Source organism: Misgurnus anguillicaudatus, chromosome 3 (genome assembly GCF_027580225.2).
Source record: "Misgurnus anguillicaudatus chromosome 3, ASM2758022v2, whole genome shotgun sequence".
Taxonomy (NCBI): Eukaryota; Metazoa; Chordata; class Actinopteri; order Cypriniformes; family Cobitidae; genus Misgurnus; species Misgurnus anguillicaudatus.
In genome coordinates, this window is record NC_073339.2 from 17,461,660 (window position 1) to 17,485,934 (window position 24,275).

A 24,275-nucleotide genomic window follows, 5' to 3' on the forward strand; every position below is an offset into this window, starting at 1 on the left:
CGTTTCCTAGAACCATAGGCAATTTGGCCATGAGATATGGGATGCTGATGTGATTAAGAAAAAATAGGAGGACAAGAGTAAATTATTTGAGAGACTATGCATTTTGGAGTAAAATATATGTATTTGTAAAGTGCTTTGTGTGTTCACTTGTAATACTAGTAGTATCTTTTGATAAACATGAACCAAATTGCACACCACATTTTCTATTTACTTTGAGAAAATTGTGAAAATGTTTTTTTTTTATTAACACATGTATGATTTATCTTCGCTTCCGTGGACACATTTTATAACTTCTTTCCAGTAGTTATTGTGGTATTATAAGGCCACTGATATATGTATTAGTGCTGCATTTACACCAGTTGTTACCCAGTAGTTTATATGTGCTCCTTTATAGCACAGTGGTACAGTAGATCATTAAGTATTGCATTAACAGCTCAAAATGTCATGTATTCGAATTCAGGAAACACACATACTGATAAAAAAGTACTTTGTAATGCATTAAATTGTCTTCCAAATGCATAAAAAGGTAAATATGCATAGAGTTATTTTGGGTGACTAGCATCTGAATGCTTTAAAATATATACAGTACTGTACAGTATTGGTTCTTCGAATAGAAGCAGAATGAACATCAGGTTTACATACTTTGACAACCCTTTAATATAAATATATGCCATGCATTACAGGTTCATTTGCTAGTTCTGTGCATGGTTTCTTAAGAAATCACTTCAAGTATGAAGTGATATGTTCAGACAAACCTTGAAAGGATGTTACGCAAGATGTGCTGATGGCAGAAGCACTTAAGACTGTCATGTTCTCTCTTTCCCTCGAAAGAGAGTGAGGAATGACATAATATAATTTTCAAAACCAGAATAAGGTTATTTGCTCTGTCTATGATGTGAGCATTAAGAGTCTTACATGACATTTCAAACCTGACTTACATCAAGAAGGTATTTTGTCAACGTTTACATAAAATAGGCTACTACAACTTATGCACATCTCAATGGACCTATACTGTGAAAATGGTACAAAATGTGTGACTGGGATGGTATTGTTTAAAGGTCCTAATATGTATCATATATTTACACTCACCTAAAGGGTTATTGGGAACACCTGTTCAATTTCTCATTAATGCAATTATCTAATCAACCAATCACATGGCAGTTACGTCAATGCTTTTAGGGGTGTGGTCCTGGTCAAGACAATCTACTGAACTCCAAACTGAATGTCAGAATGGGAAAGAAAGGTGATTCAAGCAATTTTGAGCATGGCATGGTTGTTGGTGCCAGTTACTGGGATTTTCACACACAACCATTTCTAGGGTTTACAAAGAATGGTGTGAAAAGGGAAAAAACATCCAGTATGTGGCAGTTCTGTGGGCGAAAATGCCTTGTTGATGCTAAAGGTCAGAGGAGAATGGGCCGACTGATTCAAGCTGATAGAAAAGCAACTTTGACTGAAATAATCACTCGTTACATTCGAGGTATGCAGCAAAGCATTTGTGAAGCCACAACACGCACGTTTTCTTGGCACACTTTAGGCCCCTTAGTGCCAATTGGGCATCATTTAACTGCCACGATTTGATTTCTTGAACATGACAATGAGTTCACTGTACTAAAATGGCCTTCAGTCACCAGATCTCAACCCAATAGAGCATCTTTGGGATGTGGTGGAAAGGGAGCTTCGTGCCCTGGATGTGCATCCCACAAATCTCCATCAACTGCAAGATGCTATCCTATCAATATGGGCCAACATTTCTAAAGAATGCTTTCAGCAGCTTGTTGAATCAATGCCACATAGAATTAAGGCAGTTCTGAAGGTGAAAGAGGGTCAAACACAGTATTAGTATGGTGTTCCTAATAATCCTTTAGGTGAGTGTACATATGTACCAATGAGATATCAATATGTGCCTTTGAGGTACTAATATGCACCCTTTAGGCACTGTACATGTAAACTCTTTAAAAATGCTGGGTTGTTTTTAACCCATGCTGGGGTTAATATTGGATATAGCACACCGCTGGGTTAAAAATTATATTTTTGTGTGTTACCCATGGTTAACTCAATGTGTACTTTTTGAGAAGGTAATGTCCCAGTGATTGTTTTTGTACCTTATTTTCTGAAAGTGAACCGATTAAATAATAATGTATTTGTTTCAACACTAATAAACCTACATTTGATAAAATACTGCATTAAATGGGAAAATAATTTATGGATTTTATCAAATTTAGTAGCCCGACCCAATTTCATACAATCAATAGACTGTTTGCCGAACAGTTAATCTAGTCAAGGTAAACTCTGCAACTATAAAAATACCACATGAAGGGTGTAGTATTTCACATGTAAAGACACACATTGAAAAAAACAGGAGTAAGGAGAAGTGGAGGTGGTGTTGGCTTTAAAATAATAAGATAGGACAGGTTGACCATCCAGCCATCCACAGTGTCCTACATTCACACTACATTTTTTTTGCATTATAACTGGTTTATTCAATAAATAGTAATTAGCATTTCACATACATTGATTCTTCCTTATACTATAAAATATTCATATCTTAGCAAAGGCAATGCTAAGATAATAGATATTTTTATAAGCATACTTTAAATACCAAATACAAAAAATCTAATACAAAAAGAACTATTTAAAGACCCTTAAAAATACAAGGCAGTCTAGATTTTCTCTAGACTGGACATCAGCGTAGGCTATAAATAATTGTCTCAGTAAATGCAGCATGAGTTCAAAGCTGTTCCCATCACCCTCAACTCTGTATAACCTCATGTGACATCACATATGTAGCCATGCTTTATCAGTAACATTTGTAAGTGTTTCTAAAACATTACATATTTATTGTGACATGTAAATATTAGTTTATTAACTCTTTATCCTCCTATTATAGGGAAGATTATGAGCATTATAAAAAGACTTGGTGAAATAGTTTCCTCTCTGTCCCTAAGGGCCTTCATTTGTGTGTGTGTGTGTGTGTGTGTGTGTGTGTGTGTGTGTGTGTGTGTGTGTGTGTGTGTGTGTGTGTGTGTGTGTGTGTGTGCGCGTGCATGCGTTAAAGATAGAGATCATTAAAAGCAAATAAAGATAAAGTCATTAGTGATTATATGCTTTTATAAATTATTCAAATTGAATATGAGACAATTTAATGTCTGTAGATGTCCTATCTCTAACCGTGTAGCCGTGTCATGTGGGGGGAGACAAAACCCAATTGAAGACAACTCTCCACAAAAAAAAAAAACTTTTATTGATAAAAAACACCCTGGAGGGGGCAAAAAATTACAATAATTCAAATTAAAAACACAATAGGTCAGGAAAAGGCACACGCAACAGTATATGACGATACACAACAATCCAGCACAAGACAGAAGACATAATGGCATTAAATAGTGAAGAACTAAACTAGGGAACGAGGACAGACAGGTGTAAGGCGTGATGAATAATTAACAAGGAAACAAGGTGGGCGGGATCAAGACTTAAGACAGGATAGCACAAGGTACACAAAATACAGGCCATGTGACTCTCCACACAAAAACAAAACAACAATAAGGGCTGACAGAATCATGACAGTCGTGCATATGTTGCATTTTATGTTTTTCCTTGGTGCACAAAGGCACCTCCACATGGCTTATGTCTAAAAATTGTGGCAGATGAGTATAATCTCTTACCACAAGTTTAGAAAAATACATCAGATAAAACACGTGATTTATTCACCTCAAGGGGAACTGAGTCAGCGCTATGCAGGCTAGCCTGGAGTGAACCCAAAAACTCATTGGAAAATACTCCTCCACAAAAATCCTATTCTTTTTCAGCTTCTTTAGAGAGGTCACGGCTGTGTGATGGTATGTAATGCACTGTTAATTAAAGTGTTACAGTAAAATGACCAGAATTTCATTGAGCGTAGGTTAACTCAGGATCTAAATCATATATGGGTTTATGCCATTCCAAAAGTTTCATTTAACATCATAACTACTTACATAACACTATTAAAATAATCATAAGAATTATGATCTATTATGTGTGCACTAACATCTGATACATTTACAAAACAAAAAATCTCAAATAAAAACTTATTGCACAGCTTTATCCATCAGGAAAAAAAACATTTTAATTTATGATATTTTCTAACATTTATAATTACATGTAGGCAACTGTCTACTGTATTTAGCTCTGTTCGTGAATACTTGATTGTGATTGGTCAGTTGTGTCATTCTGCAGACAGATACACTATCAAGATATCTACTGTACTATTTAGGTATAGATATGTATATATGTGGTACCAATATGTACCTTTGATGTACTAATATGCACTCTTCACCCCTGTGACAGCTTTTGTGCCTTTATTTCTGAGAGAGTATTATAATAAACATTATATTTAACTGCTGATCCTGTCTCCTACACTGTGCTAGCATCATGACTCATAGCAACTCAAATCAATTTTAGTCCATTTATTTATTTATTTGGCAAGTAGCCACACAATAACCAAGGTAATGTACAGACAACTTGTCAATATCTCAAAATAAACCACTTCAGGCTGATACCAGACCTCTTCATGGGTTTCAATCAGCCTGTCTGGGTGCATTGTGTGATAATGTACTGTACAGTGAGCAGTCATTATGCACACTAATGCACACTTACATAACAACTGTAATGTAACTGCAAGTTAAATATCATTTGCTAAGTTGGCTCGACCGAGTCACTGTTACCTTGCCTGTAAACTCGAACATATTTCGCTTTGTTTTTACAAGCCACTTAACTTAATTCACCCTTGTTTATATTGAGATTGCATAAGCCCCCATGTAATGCACTCGCACGGCAAACAACCCCTCTCATATCAGTACTGGCTCCATGGGCTAATCACAGGCTTTTTATTTTCTCGCAATACATTTACAGACCACTTACAGTAATGACACATGGATTGCATTTAATACAGCCCACCGTTAAAAATTGAGATAACTCTGAGACTAATTGAGAGGTGCTTTGCTGTTTTGTGGATAGAAAGTAGGGCTGTCACGATTATGAAATTTGGCTGATGTTTAATTGTCTAATAAATTGTGACGGTTATGACGATTAATTGCCTGTTTTAGGACTTTGGCGATTATGATGATTAATTGTCTGTTTTATTGCTTTGACATTTAATTCTTAAAAAAAAATTTGTTTGTTCATAAAATAATTTTCACAAATTGTTGTGATTATTTAAATTAAATATTTTGTAGTGGCTGCAAAAAATCAATTCCTTACAGATCCTTAAGAATAGCATGCTTCACGTTCCTAAATTTAAAATTGCTGTTTTGGAAATGTATGTTTTACCTGGCAGTTCGTACTGCTTATCAAAGTTTTTCAGCGTTCGTTTAAATCGCGTTGTAACTGTTAGTTAAGGAGCATCATCTGCTACTGTCTCGTTTATACAGGCTCTGCAGCTCCCCCTTGTGTTTTTTAAAGAGATGTGCAATCATTGCGGTGATATGAAATCATCGCAATGAGGTCAAACAATTGCAATGAGACGTTTATTTAATTGTGACAGCCCTAATAGAAAACGAAACATGCATGAAAATGAGCTAAAAGGGGATCAATTAAAAAATAAGTTTTTTATTTTATTTAATATCAAGATTTGCATAAAAATGCACAAAAGCCTGCTTTAGCCTAATTCTTGCAACCTTGTACCTTAGCAAGAATACACATGTCTTACACAGGACCTGATTTGGGTCTAAAATAATATTGTTGTGATAAAATAACCATTTTTGAGCAGATTTTGATTTTTTTATTAAATAACTTTGTTAGTCTATAACGCTGATTTAAAATTAATTCCTTATTACTTAGGGTTGATATTTTCTTGTGATGATTAAACTGATATGCTTACGTATTTCTTTATTGCTTTATTATTGCTTTTCTCTTTTAACATTGGTGACTAATTATGCCCACACAGTGACGCACTGCGGCGGTGGTCTGTGTCTAACACTCCACAGTAGTCTGAAAGTGACGAGTGAGAGTGAACCAGTTGACAGGTAGTTCTTATCACCCATGAGCACCTGCTGCACTGAGAGACAGTGGGTCTGTTACCAAAGGAGTGCTGTAAATAGAAAACTAACAAAGCAGGTGTTTCCTTTCTCTCCAGTGATATGTGGACTAGAATTAATTGAATGAAGAAAAATGTGGCTGGAGAAACATTGAGAAAGGGAGATAAAGTAAAACTAAACAAAGAAAACAAGCACAGAAAGAGACAGATAAACAAGAGAAAGGAGGGAGGAAAACTGAACATGAGAGACAAAGACATACAGAGAATTAACACAGGTGGCTTTGAAAGGTTATTTTCTTCCCCCAGTGGATATAAAAATATAAAAATCTTTATTTAAGGGGAGTGCTGAGGGAAAATGTGTCTTGAAACCTTATTTATACAGATTCAGTGGTGGCGCTCGATGCGAAGTTCGTCACAACATGTAGCCCGTCATGTGTGTGATTCGTAATTTCAAAATATGTGTTCTGCGCGTCGACAAATCCTTTGTTCATCACGTGTCTTGTCAAAATAAGTGCCTGCTGCAGATGTGTCTAAAGGGTTGATGATAAAAGAGACTTTTTCAGAGAAGCTAAATGATCACATATGCTTATTTCAAACTTTAGAAATAGAGCTTTTATAGGGACTGTCTGATTAAAAGTCTTTGATGTGTGATGCCATAAGGGTAAATTATGAGAGAATTGTCATATTTTGATGAAGTATTTCTTTAACAAATGATTAGTAAACATTTTTCTACACAATAGGCTAGATAGATTACTAGGCTACTCCACACTAGATGCAAATGCATGCACTTATAACAAATAACCCATAGAATTTAAAGGTGTAATGTGAAACTTTTAGGAGGATCTCTTGACAGAAATGCAATATAATATGCATAACTATATTATCAGTGGTGTATAAAGACCTTACACAATGAACTGTATTGTTTATATTACCTTTGAATGATCCATTTTTATCTACATACACTGCGGGTTTCCTTACATGAAAGTGGCTGCCATGTTTCTACAGTAGCCCTCAATGGAAAACTGCTCTAGGGCGTGTTTTGTCATTACTTTGACGCAGACAACGACATGTTTGTCCTGTGGCAGCTACCGTAGCTTGTCTTTGTATTTCGAAATTGATGGGTGAGCTATGGACTAAGCTGTTGGTTGCAATATGCAATCTCACCACTAGATGCCGCTAAAAACACACTGGACATTTAACCCTCTGATGGATGTATTTCATTACAATGTCGGTAACCAAACAGATTTGGGGCAACATTTACTTTCATAGTATTATTTTCTGCCTTTGATCTGCTTTGCTACAAACAAATGTTTTAAATATCTTCCCTAGATAGAAAAAAGTTATTTATAGAGGTTTGGAACAACTTGAGGGTGGGTAAATAATAACAGAATTGTAATTTTTTGGTGAACCATCGCCTTAATTTCATTATGATTTCAATAATTGCCACTGTCATAAAAAAGGTAAAAATGTTACCTTTTTCTGTCACTGGGGTGGTACCCTCAAAGGTACCTTTTTGTACCTTTATGGGTATACAACACATTGAAATGTTGTACCTTTTGGGGTACAATATTATACCCTATTGTGTACCTTAAGGAACAATTTTATACCAGTTAAATTTTAGGGGTGCAAAACAGTTAACTGTACTTTTAAAGGTCCACACAATTTGTATTACCTGTAAAGGTACAAAACAGTACCAAGGTACCACCCTAGTGACAGAAAAGGTACAGTTTTGCATCTTTTTTTCTGACAGTACTCAAGATATCAAGATTCTATTTTCACAGAATGTTCGTCACATTATGGAGGATGTTTTTTTGAAAAAAAAAGTAAACCACAAAAAAAAACCATTGCTGGGTTTTCACAGGCTGGGTCACATTTATACAACAGTCAGACCACCAGAGGGATTACCTTGACCTTTAAAGATAATTCTACAGTATATGACTGTGCTTTGTTTTCTATATACATTGTACTTTAACACTATCATTAAACATAATGAAAGTGGTAAGGCACCAAGCATACTAGGAATACTGGATATCTAGGGATAGGTAACTCTCAAAATATATATATATTTTTTTGCATATAAAGCAAATGGAGTACAATAAAGGACTGCAAAACCTGGATTTAAAAGACCCATGAAGTTGTCAAAGCTAGATCAAGTTAACACCGCCAAACAACAGCTGTAACTAATCTGGCAACTGTTTATGTCAGAGATTAGAAAGATTACTGAATGTTGGCTGATTAGATTATCCCAGACTGCACACAAATTTGCTTTTGTTTCATTTTGACCTAATAATTTCCAATATTCTCTCCTCACATATAAGTTTCACACTTATGTACTGTGAGAAAGCGCATCATAATATGCCTCTACCAGCTCGAGATTTAAAGGGGCCATGTCATAAGACTTTTTTAAGATGTCAAATAAATCTTTGGTGTCCCCAGAGTACACATGTGAAGTTTTAGCTCAAAATACCATATAAATAATTTATTATAGATAGCATGTTAAAATTGCCACTTTGTAGGTGTGTGCAAAAATGTGCCGATTCGGGTGTTTCCTTTAAAATGCTAAGGAAGTGCAAACACTGATCACAATGATGGTGGTTTGTTGCAATTCAAACTCAATTGTGCTGTGAATTATTTTCTCTTTCTCTTTCTCTCTGCACTAAATGGCTGTGCTGTGGTTGGATAGTGCAGATTAAGGGATGGTATTATTATAATAAGATTCCTTTATGACATCATAAGGAGGGCCAAATTTCAACAACCTATTTTTTCACATTTTCTAGGTTGATAGAAGCACTGGGGACCCAATCGTAGCACTTTAACATGGAAAAAATCAGATTGGCATGCCATGACCACTTTAAGGTTACCAGGTCAACTCAGGACAGCGTAGAAATGCTGTTGCTATGAGGATGACTTTCTGACAGATGGGTCATTTATACTGTTTAACAGCTCACAGATTCTGTGTTGCTACCCATGTAAAGTTTTACATGTACAGTAATAATATTTGAACGTGTTCATTGCCTGTGAAAATTTATTTTTGTGATTTACTGTTTTATATAATCATCTTACTTAATGTAAAAAATATTCTGTAAAATAGAACCTTAAATGTTTAGTAAGGTCATGTGAATTAAATTATTAAAAACAAACTTTGATGCCCTTAATCTTAAAATTAGATTATGAGACTTTAGCCTGGATTTCAAAGACATGTTCACATATATGTTCATTTTAATGTATGTTTTGGTTAGCATTAATGTTAATTAATTTAATGTTATCCTAATCTGAATCACAGATTTAGTTTTCGAGCTCACAAACAAGAGTTTGCTTCATTTAAAATAAAAATCTTGTTTTTAATTAAAACAGACTAAGACTTTTGGTTTAGTTTTTAACTAAAAACTTTTGAAGAGTTTCCTCCAAGAGACATATACTTCATAAATCATAAAAACACTTCTCAAATGCAGTAGTATGGTCCTAGATATGGCTTTGATACATCTCACATGTCTGTTCTCAGAGAGAATATTCACTGACATTCGGAGAATGACATCATGCCATCAGTGTGTGTACGTTTGTGTATGTGTGTGTGTGCGTGCATTCGTGTGTCTGTGTACAACATCATAAAATGATTTTGTTATAAGCTGTGTTTAATTATCCGAAAATCATCTTTTTCCCCATAAACCAGATGCGATGATGATTGTTAGCACAGCGTGTGCAGGAAACAGATTGTCTCGATTGGCGCAGTAACAGCAGAGCAGATGAACAATAAAATAGAGATTTTAATTGCTAATGTCCACTGTGTGCTCTATGAAACCCCGTCGCTTCTTCACAGCTGCAGGTCTGTTGAAAGGAGTCTACGCTGTTGAGTCTGTGTGTGGCCTCTGAAGTAGTGTGTAATTTTGTGTTATTGTAAGTGGTACCCAATCTTGTAAAAAACAATCCAATAGCGTAGGAAAACATTTTAAACATCAGAAGCATGTGTAGTAAATTTACTCAGGGTTGGTGTTAACTTTTTGATACATCTGTTATGCAATGATTTTGTGCAAACAGTGTGTGTTTCAATCAGCTTTCGATGTCATGAATCAGTATGTTGTGTTCACATATTTGTGCACTGGCAAGAAATCTAATTTACTACAGACCGGGACCCTGACGACTTTGGCCTTAATAACCACATAGTGAAACATCACAGATATTTGTTAACAAAATACTGAACTGATATATTTTTTATACATTTAAGCTGAATGTTAACCTGTTTGTACTTAATGTGTGTATAGTTAAATGCAAATACTCAATAAAAAAATTGTCTTTTTTATGTCGTTGACTAGTGCTTTGTCTTTTGTATTATTTGGTCGGCTACTGTTGTCAGCTTCATAGCACAACACTAGAAACTTTTGGCAAATACCTTTGCTAGCATATGATATAGTATAAACATTTCTGAGAGAACATAAGCATTCGCTCAACATAACATAAACCTCACTGTTTTGTGTGGTGTCTGAGGGGAATTTTTAAGGAGAATGGCCAACTCTTTGGTCAGTGTCCTAACTAGGAGCTAAACAGAGTTCTGATGCACACTCATTCTAAAGTCAAGATGTAAATAAAAAAGCTACTTGTTAAAGAATGAGAAAACATTTCTAATATAATTTAACAAACAACCAAAGAAGGACATAATTGAAATTCTTAGAATAACTATCAAAACTAGATGCCACGTCTCTCAGGTTGCTATGGCACTACAGATTCCTAAACCAATAGCATCATCTAGTGGGAGCTCAATTTACTACTGGCAATAACAAAACGTTTATAGTTTATATCTTTAAAGGAATAGTTCACCCAAAAATGAAATTTCTGTCATAATTTTGACACTCCCATGTTCTCACAAACCTGCATGCACCTCCCTTTTTTCCTGATGAACACGAGGGAAGAAATACCTCGAGAAATGTTTGCAACCAATCATGAGCCCCATTATTCACATAGTAGGAACAAAAATACTATGGAAGTAAATGGGGCTCATGAAGGGTTTGGTTAAAAAAACATTCCTTAAAATATCTTGTCTTGTGTTCATCAAAACAAAGAAATGTATACAGGTTTGAAACAACATTAGGGTGAGTAAATGATGACAACATTTTCATTTTTGGGTGAACTATCAATTTAATGATTTATCACTGGCTCAGATGCTTCAACAGATATTTACAAAACTAGACATTTGGATTTTTAGTTTAGTAAACTATTTTTGTTTAACAATATACATTATACATTGATGATATTTTACATTATTAAAATTAAACACAAAATCACTATATATATATATAGATTATAACAGATTTTTTTATACTGGAAGTACTTGCCTTTCCCCCTCCTTGGTATTCACACTCCATCCCAGTGGGTGGCGGAAATTCACAAAAAAGCTGGTTTGCCAACCGCCATTAAGCGTAAAAGAAGAAGAAAAACCAGGAAGTTATTCATTTCAAAATAATACTGGTGTGTTCCTCGGAGAAGCTGTGTTGGGTATGTGGAAGTTGTTTTGACAGTTTACATTTTTGGAGTAAAATATATGTAATATTTAATGTACGCTTTAATACATTCGCATATTTTGCTTATACTTTCGCTCCTTTTAAACGTTTCCTGGCAGAAACGGGTCTAGGTCTGGTTTCAATTTGTTTTTTGTACGTAACAGTTAGACATATATGACAAATCCAAGATGACATCACCTAACGTTAATTCGACCACTCCTGCTGTTGATGATTAGTATGGCTAGATTGAGTGATCTATTATTGCACGCTCGTGCGCCGCATAAAAATGGAATACAGATAACGTTAGTAGAAGAAGCCATTGAAGGAGAGTTTCGACAACTCGGTTCACTCCAATACTAATTTTTTTATAGCAATGGCGTATCATGAAGACTCTACAAAGTTCCCAGAAGTTGCTGTCAGCCCCATAGAGGTGCAGCACAACAGACTGTATGGATGCTTCTCATTTTTTTGCATCTTCGTTGCTTTCCTTCCTCTCGTCTAACTAGCTCCACCCTTCTAGGATGCAAGCAAAGAAAGACGTTAGTACGGAGGAGTCGAAACCATAGACCGTAAAAAAATATGGGCGTAGTGTCCGTGACGTCACCCATTGGTTTGTGAAGGGCCCTGTCCCAAATGGCGCACTTCATGTGGACTTTCGGTCTTGTGGGCTTAAATTGCGCGTTCTCGCTTAGTCTAGGAGTCCGTAGGGTGTCCCATCTGTCATTTTTACGCTTTGAAGTGTGCTCATCAGCGCCTCCCTTGATGCGGTCTTCACCGAAGCCCGCACTACAGCAGGCTTTGCGCACTTTGCCAACCCAGAAGTCCTTGCGAAAGGGCAATCAGTCGACGGAAGGGAGGAGTTCACACTGACGGGCAACTTATCTACCTATTTCCGGTGTGATGCTCGAGTCTGTCCCAAAATACAACTCCGGTGCACCCACGTGGACTCGCATCAAGACTGGACTTCGTGATGTCATCAAAGTGTGGACTCTGAGGAGGACCACAAGTCTGGAGTGTGCCATTTGGGATAGGGCCAAAATCGTTTTTGAAGCTTAAAGTAGGCGTTGCCTGCCATCGCCATCTTGGCCGCGAATCACTCGCGGAAAACCGAAAATGGGTAAAGAGGCGGGACGTGGGTGACCCCCCTCACAGTTGTCATGAAGAGCAAAATTAGCTATATAAACCAAAAACACTTTTTGTACCACGCTGTAAACATATTATTTTCTACTGTAAAGTTGGGCATTTTTAACATGGGAGGCTATGGGAATTGACTCCCTTTTGGAGCCAGCCTCAAGCGGCCAGTCGATGAATTGCAGTTTAAGTCACTTCCGTATTTCCTTCATTAGAGAGATCGGAAGGTTGCCCCTCGGTCGAAACATTAAAGTCTCCTTTTACCTTGTATAATTTTATCACTTAAAACTCATCTTTGAGCATCATAATAGGATGTTCAAAAGTCTATTCTGTGACAGAAATTGTTTCATGCTTTAAAACTGCTTGAATGTAATTCACTCATTTAGTATACGTGGATCTATGGATATGCAAATTAGTATCCGCCTCTACTCAACCGCATAGCTCAGAGCCCTTTAAGCCCGGGATACACTGCACGATTTTTGTCTGTCCCAGACGAAAGATTGCCATTGGGAAACATTCATGGCTCTTCATCAGTTGTCCTATGTCATACAGTGAGAGAGGTTCAAAGATAGCCTACAATAGTTTTCTGACAGTGTCAGAAATTCGACATGATCAACGCACAGTGTGTTTGGTGCTACGAGCTGCGTACCTCTATTTGTTTACTGGTAGTGCATGCTGATGTTGTTGCGCTAACGTGTGTCACAGCCGTCTCTGGGGCTGTCACGATTATTAAAATTTGGCTGACCGTTAATTGTCTAATAAATTGTGCTGATTAATTGCCTGTTTTATTGTTTTGACATTTAATTCTCATAAAAAAATGTGTTTGTTTATGAAATAATTTTCACACAAGGTTTACCTGGCAACACATATTTTAAAGTAATCTGATACTGTCTCGTTTATACAGGCGCTGCAGCTCCCCCTGGTGTTTTTTAGAGAGACGTGCAATCATTGCGGTGATCTGAGTGGCGGCTCGTAACTGCTCATCCGAGAGGCGCAAATTCAAAATATGTGTTCAGAGTGTCATGTCTGTTGCTTGTGTTTTCAAAATATGTGTTTGTTGCATCATGTGAACCATGTGCAGCATGTGTTTTGTCAAAATAAGTGCCTGCTGCACACGTTTATGATAAAAGAGATGCTCACGTTCACAAAATACACGCAAGACACTCCCTTAACAGTATACTCTGATTACGCATGAGGTTATGTGAGTATCTGGCAAACGCGAGCGTCTCTTTTATCATAAACCCTCAAGACACTTCTGCAGCGGGCACTTATTTTGACAAGACACGTGATGCACATAGGATCACTCGACATGCAGAAAACATATTTTAAAATTACGAACCATACACATGATGGGATACATACATGTTGTGACGAACTTTGACTCGAGTGTCCTCAAAGTACTCGCCGGCCCTCACTGGTAGTTACATCTCTATTTAAGCGTGCTTGCCACATGTCTTCATTCAAAATGATGTATTTTTCGCGTGCAAAAGATGCTAAATGTGTGAACTGCACTCTTAAGTGCTAAGTTCAATCGTTAACGAGAAACGCCTTTCAGATCATAATTTGCGAGATCCGATCATCTTGGATGTGTCATTTGATTTCAGAGGTACACGTACAAATGTACAAAGACTGTTTAATATGTATCTGAAGACTCTACTGATTAGGATGTTTGTTTTTAAAGGACTTTCCCTGACCGGAATGGAGGGTCACGGTATCCTAAAAGCCTTCCCGAAAGTAAAAAGACGAAGGGCAAATGAGTCAAAGGACGCACCCTCCCTTAAGAGGGCACCTGCTGAACCAATAACGGCTCCAACAGGTACTGGAATATACACTTGTTGAAGGCAGATCTACTTGATCGAATATCATATGGAGAAACACAACCATACAGAGAATAGCTTTTCTTTTAAAGCGTAACTAAACCCCTGGTCAGAGCCTGACTCCACCCACTGGCAATATTTGAAAAATGCAAGAAAAGTGGGCAGATCCCAACGGAGATAGAGGGGACGAACTAAGTGTGTGGTGAGATCGTAACAAGGGCGTGGTGTTCTTGAACCTGTTTACGTCGAGTCATTTGGACCCACCATCCAATAGGAAAATTCAACTGCAGTAGCCACCGTTCAAACTGAAGAGGGCAGCACTCAGACGTTTTTACTCCATATATTATAGTATTGAAACACTTTATATCCAAATGTCAAAAAACATACTAAAATCAATGAACAGCACTAATAAAGCCGCATTCTTACAGATCATTAACTAAAAAAAGTTGGTTTAGGGTTTAGTTACGCTTTAAGAACACTGCTTTATTAAAATTATTGTAGTTTCCCTGCTCTACATTTAGTACAGTTTTGTCATGATTATAAACAGTATTTACATTGTCGTCTTTTTCTTAGATACAATTTTTAAGGGAGCCACAGTTCACATAGTCCCTGCTGGAATAGGGAAAACCAGGTGTGACATATTTCATCGACAGATCATCCAAAATGGAGGACAGTCAGTGGCCATATTCTCTCCCAGTTGCACACATGTGGTGGTAGATGATTCAGTTGATTGTAAAAGAGCTTTGAGGCTTTTAAAAGTGGAAAAGCTGCCCCCTGATGTTCAGCTGGTGAAATGCAGTTGGTTGAGTGCCTGCATCAGTGAAAAAAGATTATTAGAGTCTGAAGACTACAGTCTCCTTCTTAAGAGGTAAGAGACATTGTTTCAGATGTAGCTTAATGTGCCATAATACTGAGAATGAATAAATGAAGATTATGGGAAGAAAAAGTATTTAATGATTGTGTCCCGGGTTACACACTGTCTCTATTCTGTCCTCAGTCTCCCAACTGCTCCTGCTCTGGAGTCAGAAGAGACTGAGATTGCACAAGTGTCGGAGGAAGCACCACAGGATCCTTTGGTTCCAACTCAAGTAGATCTTAATGAGAAGGTACTAAAATGTTTTTAACTTTTTTAATTTATTTTGTATGTATTTTACCCCTCACAAAGCATTTCAGATGACCTGTTTCGCAGGTGGCTGACGTTCAGGAAGACCACAATGAGGAAGATGGGGTGTCTCAGAAGGACCTGGAAGCTTTGATCAGTGGCATTCACCCATCTGATAGCAACGAAAGCCAGAGTTTGTCAGAGCAACCAGTTTTGTCTGAAAAGTGGGTTTGTGGCCAGCCATCCACAAGTAAAGGGGAGAACCATAACAAGCACATTACTGACAAACTGGAGCCACTGGCTAAAGCCTATACACACACAGGCGATAAATGGAGAGCTCTGGGCTACTCTAAAGCAATTAATGCTCTTAAAAGCTATAGTAAGCCCATAACTACATACGAGGTCAGTTCAAATTTCCCTTTAACTAAACGTTTTTAAGACATTGTTGCTGTTGCATTGTAGTTTGCATATTCACATTAGTTTTAATCATGTATGATTTATTGAAAAAAAGTGCTATAATTGGGTCCCCAGTGCTTCTATCAACCTAGAAAATGTGAAAAAGAACAACCCAGTAACTTAATTCTGATAAACCATTCTCTGCAAGCATGTGAAAATAGTTCATTGAAATTTGGCTCCCCTTGTGATGTCAGAACGGGATTTTATTATAATATTTACCGCCCCTTAATTAGCACTTTCCAACCACGGCACTTCCATTTAGTGCAGAGAGAGAGAGAAAAATTGACAGCAAAATTGAGTTTCAATTTCAACCAACCACCATTAATATTTTTAAATGCAAAACAGTACATTTTTCCACCTACAAATGTAGCAGTTTTAACATGTTACAATAAATTGTCTGTGGTGTATTTTAAGCTAAAATTTCACATATACACTCTGGGGACACCAACGTTTTATTTAACATCTTAAAAAGTCTTGTGAATTGTCCCCTTTAAAGTCTCCCTGTAGTCGATAATTTTATCACTTAAAACTCATCTTTGAGCATCATAATAGCATTTGTATTAAGTTTTTCCTGTGACAGTAATTTCTACATGCTTTAAAACTGCTTTAATGTAATTTCCTTTTTAGGAATTATGAAGGACTACTTCCCTGATATGCGATTTAGTACCCGCCTCCACCTTTTTGTATACATAAATCGATGCTAGTTTACATAGTTTCAGACACATAACTGCCAAGTCTGTGAACTTTACGTTTGCAGCACTGTTTTTAGCGCTGATGATGTAATTGGTTACGTGTGTGATGTAGCAAACCAAGGCGATTTCAAGCCATAAGAATAAGACGTCTTTGGAAAACTCAAGTATTTTGGAGAAAATGCTCAGCAATGCTGTTGAATGATTTGCACATGGGTTATCTTAAACCAGTCCTTCCAGAAAAATACAGAGTTTGCGGCACATTTTCTTAAAAAATGCGATGGAATATGCGGGATTTTTTAATCAATTTATGCAGTGAATTTGCGGGAACTTGCTAAAGCTGCGAGAACTTGCTAAAGCTGCGAGAACTTGCTAAAGCTGCGAGAACTTGCTAAAGCTGCGGGAACTTGCAGCTTTTCAATGATGTTTACGTCACGTAATTACTTCACTTCAAAACGTTCCCATGGTAACAAGGGACATGGCTGCCCTTGTGTGAAGTAAATGCAACATTTTTCAACTTTCTGCTAGGATATATGTGACTTTTTGCAATAAAAATGTGGGAATTATGAAATCATGCAAGCCCCGCATATTTTACGCACGGAAATCTGCAATTTATGCGGAGAAAGTGCGGCGTATTTGAAAAAATGCGGCCCCCACATAAGTATGCGGACTTTGGCTGATTATGCATTGAATCATGCGATCGCATAATCACGTTTTTCTGGAGGGACTGTAAAGTAAGGTGACCAGACGTCCCCGTTTTCCGGGGACAGTCCCGTTTTTTGGTGTTCTGTCCCCGACGGAGGCTGTCCCCGGAAATGTCCCCGTTTTACAGCATGTCCAAAACAACCAGCAAATACACTGAAAAACATAGCGTTTGTAGTAACAGACCGGAGCAATCATGTAATGATTATTTTCACCAGCAGAGGGGGCCGCGAGCTACTTATTACTTGCGCACGCCATTGATTTAGCGATGAAGAATTTACAACGAGACACGAGAAAGCATCATTATCATCAATCAAGTTATCATAAGATATTAAATATGAAAAAAAGTAATGGGGGCTTAAGGTACTAACTTCTAATGTTAAATTACAATAATAAACAAATGAAGTGAACTGATCACAGTATGTTACGGAGCATTTGTTTTGTGTAGGCTAAATATGTTTACATTTTGCATTTTTCCTTCTGTTCTTCACGTTTACAATATTATGAAATCAGCTACAAGTAGTACATTAGAAGTCATTTTTGATGAGGTATGTCTCTTGTGCAAAAAACGGGAAAAATAGATTTTTAGGCTACAGAAATTGTTCAGTTAATTGAATTAGAAACACTGCAAAAAAATGACTTTCTTAGTATTTTTCTCTTGTTTTCAGTACAAATACAAAAAAATTCTTAAGTCAAAATGCATTTGCTTGATGGGCAAAATGACCTAAGAATATAAGTCTAATTTTTAGACCAAAATATCAAGTCATTTTTTGCAGTGAACCCACAACAATAAAAAAAGAAAACTTTAAAAAAAAAAACATTTTGTCCCCATTTTTTAATTCATAGATAACAACAAATTAAATTTTTCACCATTTAACTAGGAAATGTCCCCGTTTTTCATTTAAAAAATCTGGTCACCTTACTGTAAAGCATATTAAAAAACACCACATAAACATAAACAACAATAGAAACTTACAAGTGGGACTTTAATTGTTATAACAGTTCATAACAATTCAAAATTGTCATTATAACCTTTTTTTATTCACACGGACATGCTTTTTTTGCTCACTATATGTCTGTTTACAGGAAGCATGTAAGATTCCAGGCATTGGGAAACGCATGGCAGACAAGATTAAGGAAATCATGGAAAGTGGGCACTTGCGCAAACTGGACCACATCGGGGAGGAAGTGCCTGTTCTTGAAATGTTCACTAATATTTGGGGTGCAGGAGCAAAGACTGCTCAGATGTGGTATCAGCAGGTAAGACAGAATGTTTACATATTGGATTTGCATTTAAAGGTTTAATTTGTGTTTAACTTGCATTTTTTATGGTTGCCACTGTAATGTAACAGAAAGTTTGTGTAGTCTGAAGCAAGCAGGCTGCTGTAAGCAATGTTTTAATACTACAAAATAAATGTTCCTTCTAGTTACCAGTGAGATAACATTAGTCTCTGGGAGAATAGTAGATGATACAACAAAGATTTTGACTATGACCCAGATGTCTTATCATTGTTGATAGGTGGTGGCACTCTTCTAGCCTCAATTCCTAAGCTACAAACAATAAAAGGGGTAGTGTTTACGAAACCTGTGAGGAAACAGTCATTAATTTGCACTTTGCTTTGTCCTGCAATTGCTAACAGGAGCTTTGGAAATTATTTAGTGTCATTAAACAGCAATCATTTTATTTTATGAGCTTAACAGAAATATTGTATTTTTCTGTTTAAAGGGTTTTCGCACATTAGAGGACATCCGTACTAAGGCAGTTTTGAATCAAACACTAAGGATCGGATTAAAACACTATGAAGATCTCCTTGAGCGGATGCCGAGGAGTGAAGCAGCAGCTATTGAAAAAACGGTTTGTACGGACCTTATTTCAAATAGCTTGTGGTAAAGAAAATAGCTATAACCAAACAATTATGTTGCTAAGTTTTCTTACATGTACAAATATACAGCTCTGGAAAAATTAAGAGACCACTTTAAGATTATTTTCAGTTTTTCAATATTTACTATAAAAAGGTATCCGTTTAAGTAACACTATCATTTTTGTTTCAATCTGTTGTCTACCGACAACATTTCTGACAAATTCCTAATAAAAATATTTGAATACTACTAATGTAATATTAGTAAATGAATACTAATGTTTTAACATGTATTTTAGAAATAGTTCAAAAATGAATATTTGATGGAATAACTCTGATGTTTAGGGCCTGTTTACACGAGAACGCTTGAGGATGAAAACGTAAAAATATTTTATCGGATGTACCTTTCGTTTACACTGTGAAGGCTTTTTGGGGCTTAAAAACGTAAAAATGGGAAACCAACCTCCAGAGTGGAAATCTTAAAAACGATCTACCATCGCATTCCCGTCTAAAGCCCGGGATACACTGCACGATAATTGGCTGTCCCAGACGAAAGATTGCCATCGTGAAACTATCGTCGCGATTTCTGTGATCGTGGCTTTCCATTGGTGGTCCTATGTCGTACAGTGAGAGAGGTTCAAAGACGGCCGTTTTCCCGGTCTTGCGTCCAAAGATAGCCTACGATAGTTTTCTGACACCGCCAGACTAAATGGCTCTCATTGCATATGCGCATACGCCAGTTCAGGAAAATAACAACAACAACAAAAAATGTCGGATTATTTCCATACGTCGGACTTTCAAGTTGCCATAGCAGCTCTGATAAATATACAAGTCTTTTCAGCAGTTGTACGAAATATTCACAGCTAGTATTACTGATCAGAGAAGGCGCATTAATTACCTCCAGACGGCTTTGGACGAGACCTGGGAGAACAAGGAATAAGGTTGTACGCAGGCGTGCGGACTTGGTGGTCAGTGCTTCACATTGCCACCTTCCCGTCTGGAGTGCATACTACATTGAATATCACACACTTTTGCATCACCATATGCACGCAGATTTCCCTTTCAAAACGCTCTTATAAACGCGGAAAAAAAAGTGATAACGCAATGCCACTTTTTCATTTTCTTTTTCGATCGTTTCTGTGTAAAAGTAGCCTTAATAACATCTTTCATGTGTCCTGTCATGCTCTCAGCCTTTTACATTGCTGGTGGGTGACTTTGTCACTCCAAAGGTTTGCGTTTGTTGGAATTCAACAGACACTGAACTGAACTGAAATGTTCACAATACATGTAGAAGTTATGATTCAAGGCAAAACTGGAGTTTTCTCTTAAGAGTGATATATAAATTACTATCTTTAAAGCATGCCATATGCGATTTCTATAGTTTCTTTGTTTTGTTATTTTATCAAAATAATGGCATATTGAGAGTTTCTTACGATATCAAGTTATGAATGATTTCGTTTTTTAAAGGTAAAGGAGGCAGCACACAATGTGGACGCACAGCTGCTGGTTTTTGCGTGTGGTTCATACCGCAGGGGGAAGACCACATGTGGAGATGTAGATGTTCTTATCACTCATCCTGATGGAGAATCACACAAGGGAGTTTTCAGCAAGCTGTTGCATCTTCTTCATCAGACTGGTATGCTATTATACAGTAAATGAAAAGAGACTTTCTATTATAGGCAGTTATGAACAAACCACTTTTTGGAGCTAAAAATATGGTAATTTAGGTCAGGTCATTGGTCTGTTACAACTTCAATTACCAAATTAACTCAACTTTCTTTTTTAATCACATTTTAACAGTAGCTAAACCAAGGTTTACAATGCACATTCAACCAAAACATATTATTGCCATTTACTGAGCCCATATTATGTTGCTAAAATAACATTTTTATTTTGTTTTTGGTGTTCACTTGGTTTCTGGTTAGTTAAAAAAACATTATTTTCCATATTAAGGCTATGGCATATGTAATATGTTGTGTGGTCGTGGAGCTATAGCTAAATAAAATGGAAGACGACTTTATTACTAAATCTTTGCCATGTTGTAGTTACAAGAATCTGCTCTTTCAGCTCTGAAAACATACTGTTATTTTTATACTCCCACTCAGGTTTTCTGACTGATGACCTTGTTAGCCATGAAGAGAATGGTGAGCAAAAGAAGTACATGGGTATCTGTCGGCTTCCCGGCCCTATGCAGCGCCACAGGCGCTTGGACATCATTGTGGTGCCCTATGCTGAATTTGCATGTGCTCTTCTTTACTTCACTGGCTCTGCCCACTTCAACCGATCAATGAGAGCATTGGCTAAGACCAAGGGCATGAGCCTCTCCGAGCACTCACTGAACTGTCACGTTGTGCGGCAAAATGGTGTGAAGCTGGTGGCGGGGACACCATTGCACACTCCAACAGAGAAAGATGTTTTCAAACAACTTGGCGTGCCCTACAGAGAACCGCGTGAGCGAGACTGGTGATGTTTCTGAATTATGATGAATTAAATTTGACTGCAGATTTTAACAAAACGCAATCATGCTCTTTACATGATAAATGTGGGAGGGAGTGAATCAGGTAATCCATATGAATTGCATTGATAATGTCTATATACAAATCTTATCATGAATGAATGTTCTTAAAGGATTGATTAGAAGTTTCATTAAAGTTTGTGTAAAGTCATTTTAGGGAACTGTTTCTAAACACATTATAAATGTTAGAAAAATATTGCTGAAACACGTCACTGTAAGGGGCAAAATGTGGCCCCATCCATCCGTTCGGCCCAACGACGGAATCCAAACGAAGGGTAATAGCGCGTTCAGTCTTTTCCGGCGCTTGCAAGTGACGTTTTGGCATTTATGCAATTTTGTATTATTATCTGACTCCAAGATAATGTTAATATTAATCGGATTGATGATTACTTTTAACAGTTACAGAATTTAGGTGGATGTTTGGTTATTCTTGTTTAGCCCTACTTGTTATTGCATCCGTTCATTCGGCTACTCATGTCGCTTTGGACTCACGCACCGGCCGTTTATTAATATTTAATAATCATGCGGGCCCACGATCACAACCGAATCAGGCTTGGTCGCTGCTAGAGGTTAGACCATATGTTCAGAAGGCCGCCTTTCATGCGTGCTCATCTCTGAACATACTTTATTTAGTCCCCATAGAGGTGCAACTTAATTATTACAATATTTGTTTCTAACCAGAGGCTCACGACCACTATCATAAAACAAACTGACCGTCCTCTCCAATGATAGCTTTGTATAATCGTGACATAATTTAATATGCAACTTAGATAGATTAATATTGAAATAACCAGAGGTTGAGGCTCGTCTGATTTAGAGTGGTCAGACAACATTTACATGTTACTCTAAACAGGAAATTAGCCTCCACGCATCTAATTTAACTTAAACTAGCGCCAAGTGCTAGTCGGATCTCTAAAATCCTCCGCTGATGTACTACTATGCCATCTAATCTGGGATTTTAGTCCGTAAAAAACTAGCCTGATTTTCAGACGTTGCGGAAACAAGGATACATCGTAATTTACTAATTATGTCAATAACTTTCGTAGCCACAGAATAAATCCAAACATAACAATTTATTAACCAGGTAGGAAAAACATAATTCAAAGCCAATTAATATATCCAATTCAAATACAAAACAATACAACGAAAAACCATTGCATACCTGGTAAGGAGATGAAGATCTGGTTACAGATTCCTCAAAATAAAATAAAAAGAAACATGATGCTGTATCAAAGATACAGCGTCATGGGGGTGCATTTCTAGATATTGAAAGTCCCGTCTAAATCTTCTACACATCTCCTTAAATAACCAGAGAACAAAGCATATAGGAATTTGGTACTGATTGGTTGTTGTAGAACTAAGGGCTGTCCTTAATCTGTATACAGTGGGTGATTGGTTTATGCTTGGAATGGGAGGTGTCTATTAACATTGAATGAAGTTTCCCATATGCTTTAACATTGTATTCTGTTGTTATATGGGTGAGACCATTGTAACCACTTGCAATGAGATATTTCAATGAAAAACAAATAAGATACATATTTTAGATTCTTTGTGCACGTAGCATTTCATATACAGTTTGCTTTGAGACAATAAGAATACAAATGTATGACACCCTAAAGGTGTGTCTTTGAAACCCAAATGTTTCTCAGTGGGAAGTCCACTGTGAATCGTAGAGAGTTGCTTTCCCGAGCACTCACTTTGCCCCCATGCAGTATCCTTTGGGGAGGTGCTATATTTATTCAGGAAATTGTCTTACATCACAAAGACTATGTAGTACTGAATTGTATGTAAAGTATGCATTCATTTAAAAGTTGAGAGAGATGGCAGCCGAAGATTGTAAAACCCAAGGGACGAAACTTTGATGACTTTTCTAGTAAGAGTCACTTGGTGGCATTTCTGTTGCGTGGCCACCATTTTGGGATGAAAATGCTAACTGGAAAACAGCACAGATATACTGAATGACAAAGAAAAGTCAACGTGGAATAAAAGAACGCAATGTTCGACAATCTACTGCAATCATTGTGACAGTACAAGTCTTGCCTTTCATCGTTTTATTGTGTAAATGTAAACTTAATTCCTTTTAGGACCTGCAGGTCCTGGCCATAGAAACCATCATAATGATTTATATGGATATGACGCTGACAATGAGCTTATTAAATTAATTTGATGAAATTTAACTTATTTTTGTATGTAAAGTTAAGAAACCTCTTGGTAAAATCTAACATTTTTAATAAACAGGGTTCCCATGGGTCCTTGAAATCCTTGAAAGTTTGTGAATCTGTGGGAAATAATTCAAGGCCCTGGGAAGTTTTTGAAAATATTTACAAATAGATACAGGTCATTGAAAGTGCTTGAATCTATTTTTTGCAAGAAGTTTTCTGGGGAAAAAAATCCATATTCCCTGTGTAGTGTAGGATAAAATCATAAAAATTCTAGCCTTTTAAGCACACCTGCGAAACTGTTCGCTTTAAAAGCTTATATCTTCTGTATGCGAATGTT

The 24,275-nt window shown here is 36.9% G+C and overlaps 1 protein-coding gene across 3 annotated transcripts; it reads left to right on the forward strand.

Annotated features, from left to right (window-relative positions):
• The first annotated feature begins 11,399 nt into the window (after positions 1–11,399).
• Positions 11,400–21,983, forward strand: poll (polymerase (DNA directed), lambda). 3 transcript variants are annotated; one of them, XM_055204968.2, is made up of 9 exons: positions 11,400–11,500; positions 14,318–14,452; positions 15,027–15,321; positions 15,451–15,559; positions 15,643–15,957; positions 18,489–18,662; positions 19,129–19,257; positions 20,729–20,897; positions 21,367–21,983. In XM_055204968.2, exons 2-9 carry the CDS (start codon positions 14,335–14,337, stop codon positions 21,726–21,728), a joined length of 1,671 nt encoding a protein of 556 aa, XP_055060943.2. In that variant the 5' UTR covers positions 11,400–11,500; positions 14,318–14,334; the 3' UTR covers positions 21,729–21,983. The 3 variants fall into 3 exon arrangements, with proteins under 3 accessions (XP_055060943.2, XP_055060941.2, XP_073718561.1); XM_055204966.2 differs by having other exon boundaries at positions 20,735–20,897; XM_073862460.1 differs by lacking the exon at positions 11,400–11,500 and adding an exon at positions 11,915–11,935.
• Positions 21,984–24,275: the final 2,292 nt, after the last annotated feature.

Bases quoted from the DNA above. Each gene is read 5' to 3' on its own strand.
- poll (XM_055204968.2), top strand. From the start codon at position 14,335: ATGGAGGGTCACGGTATCCTAAAAGCCTTCCCGAAAGTAAAAAGACGA. The intron at 15,322-15,450 runs GTAAGAGACATT...TTCTGTCCTCAG, and splicing joins TACAGTCTCCTTCTTAAGAG to TCTCCCAACTGCTCCTGCTC. The intron at 20,898-21,366 runs GTATGCTATTAT...ACTCCCACTCAG, and splicing joins GCATCTTCTTCATCAGACTG to GTTTTCTGACTGATGACCTT.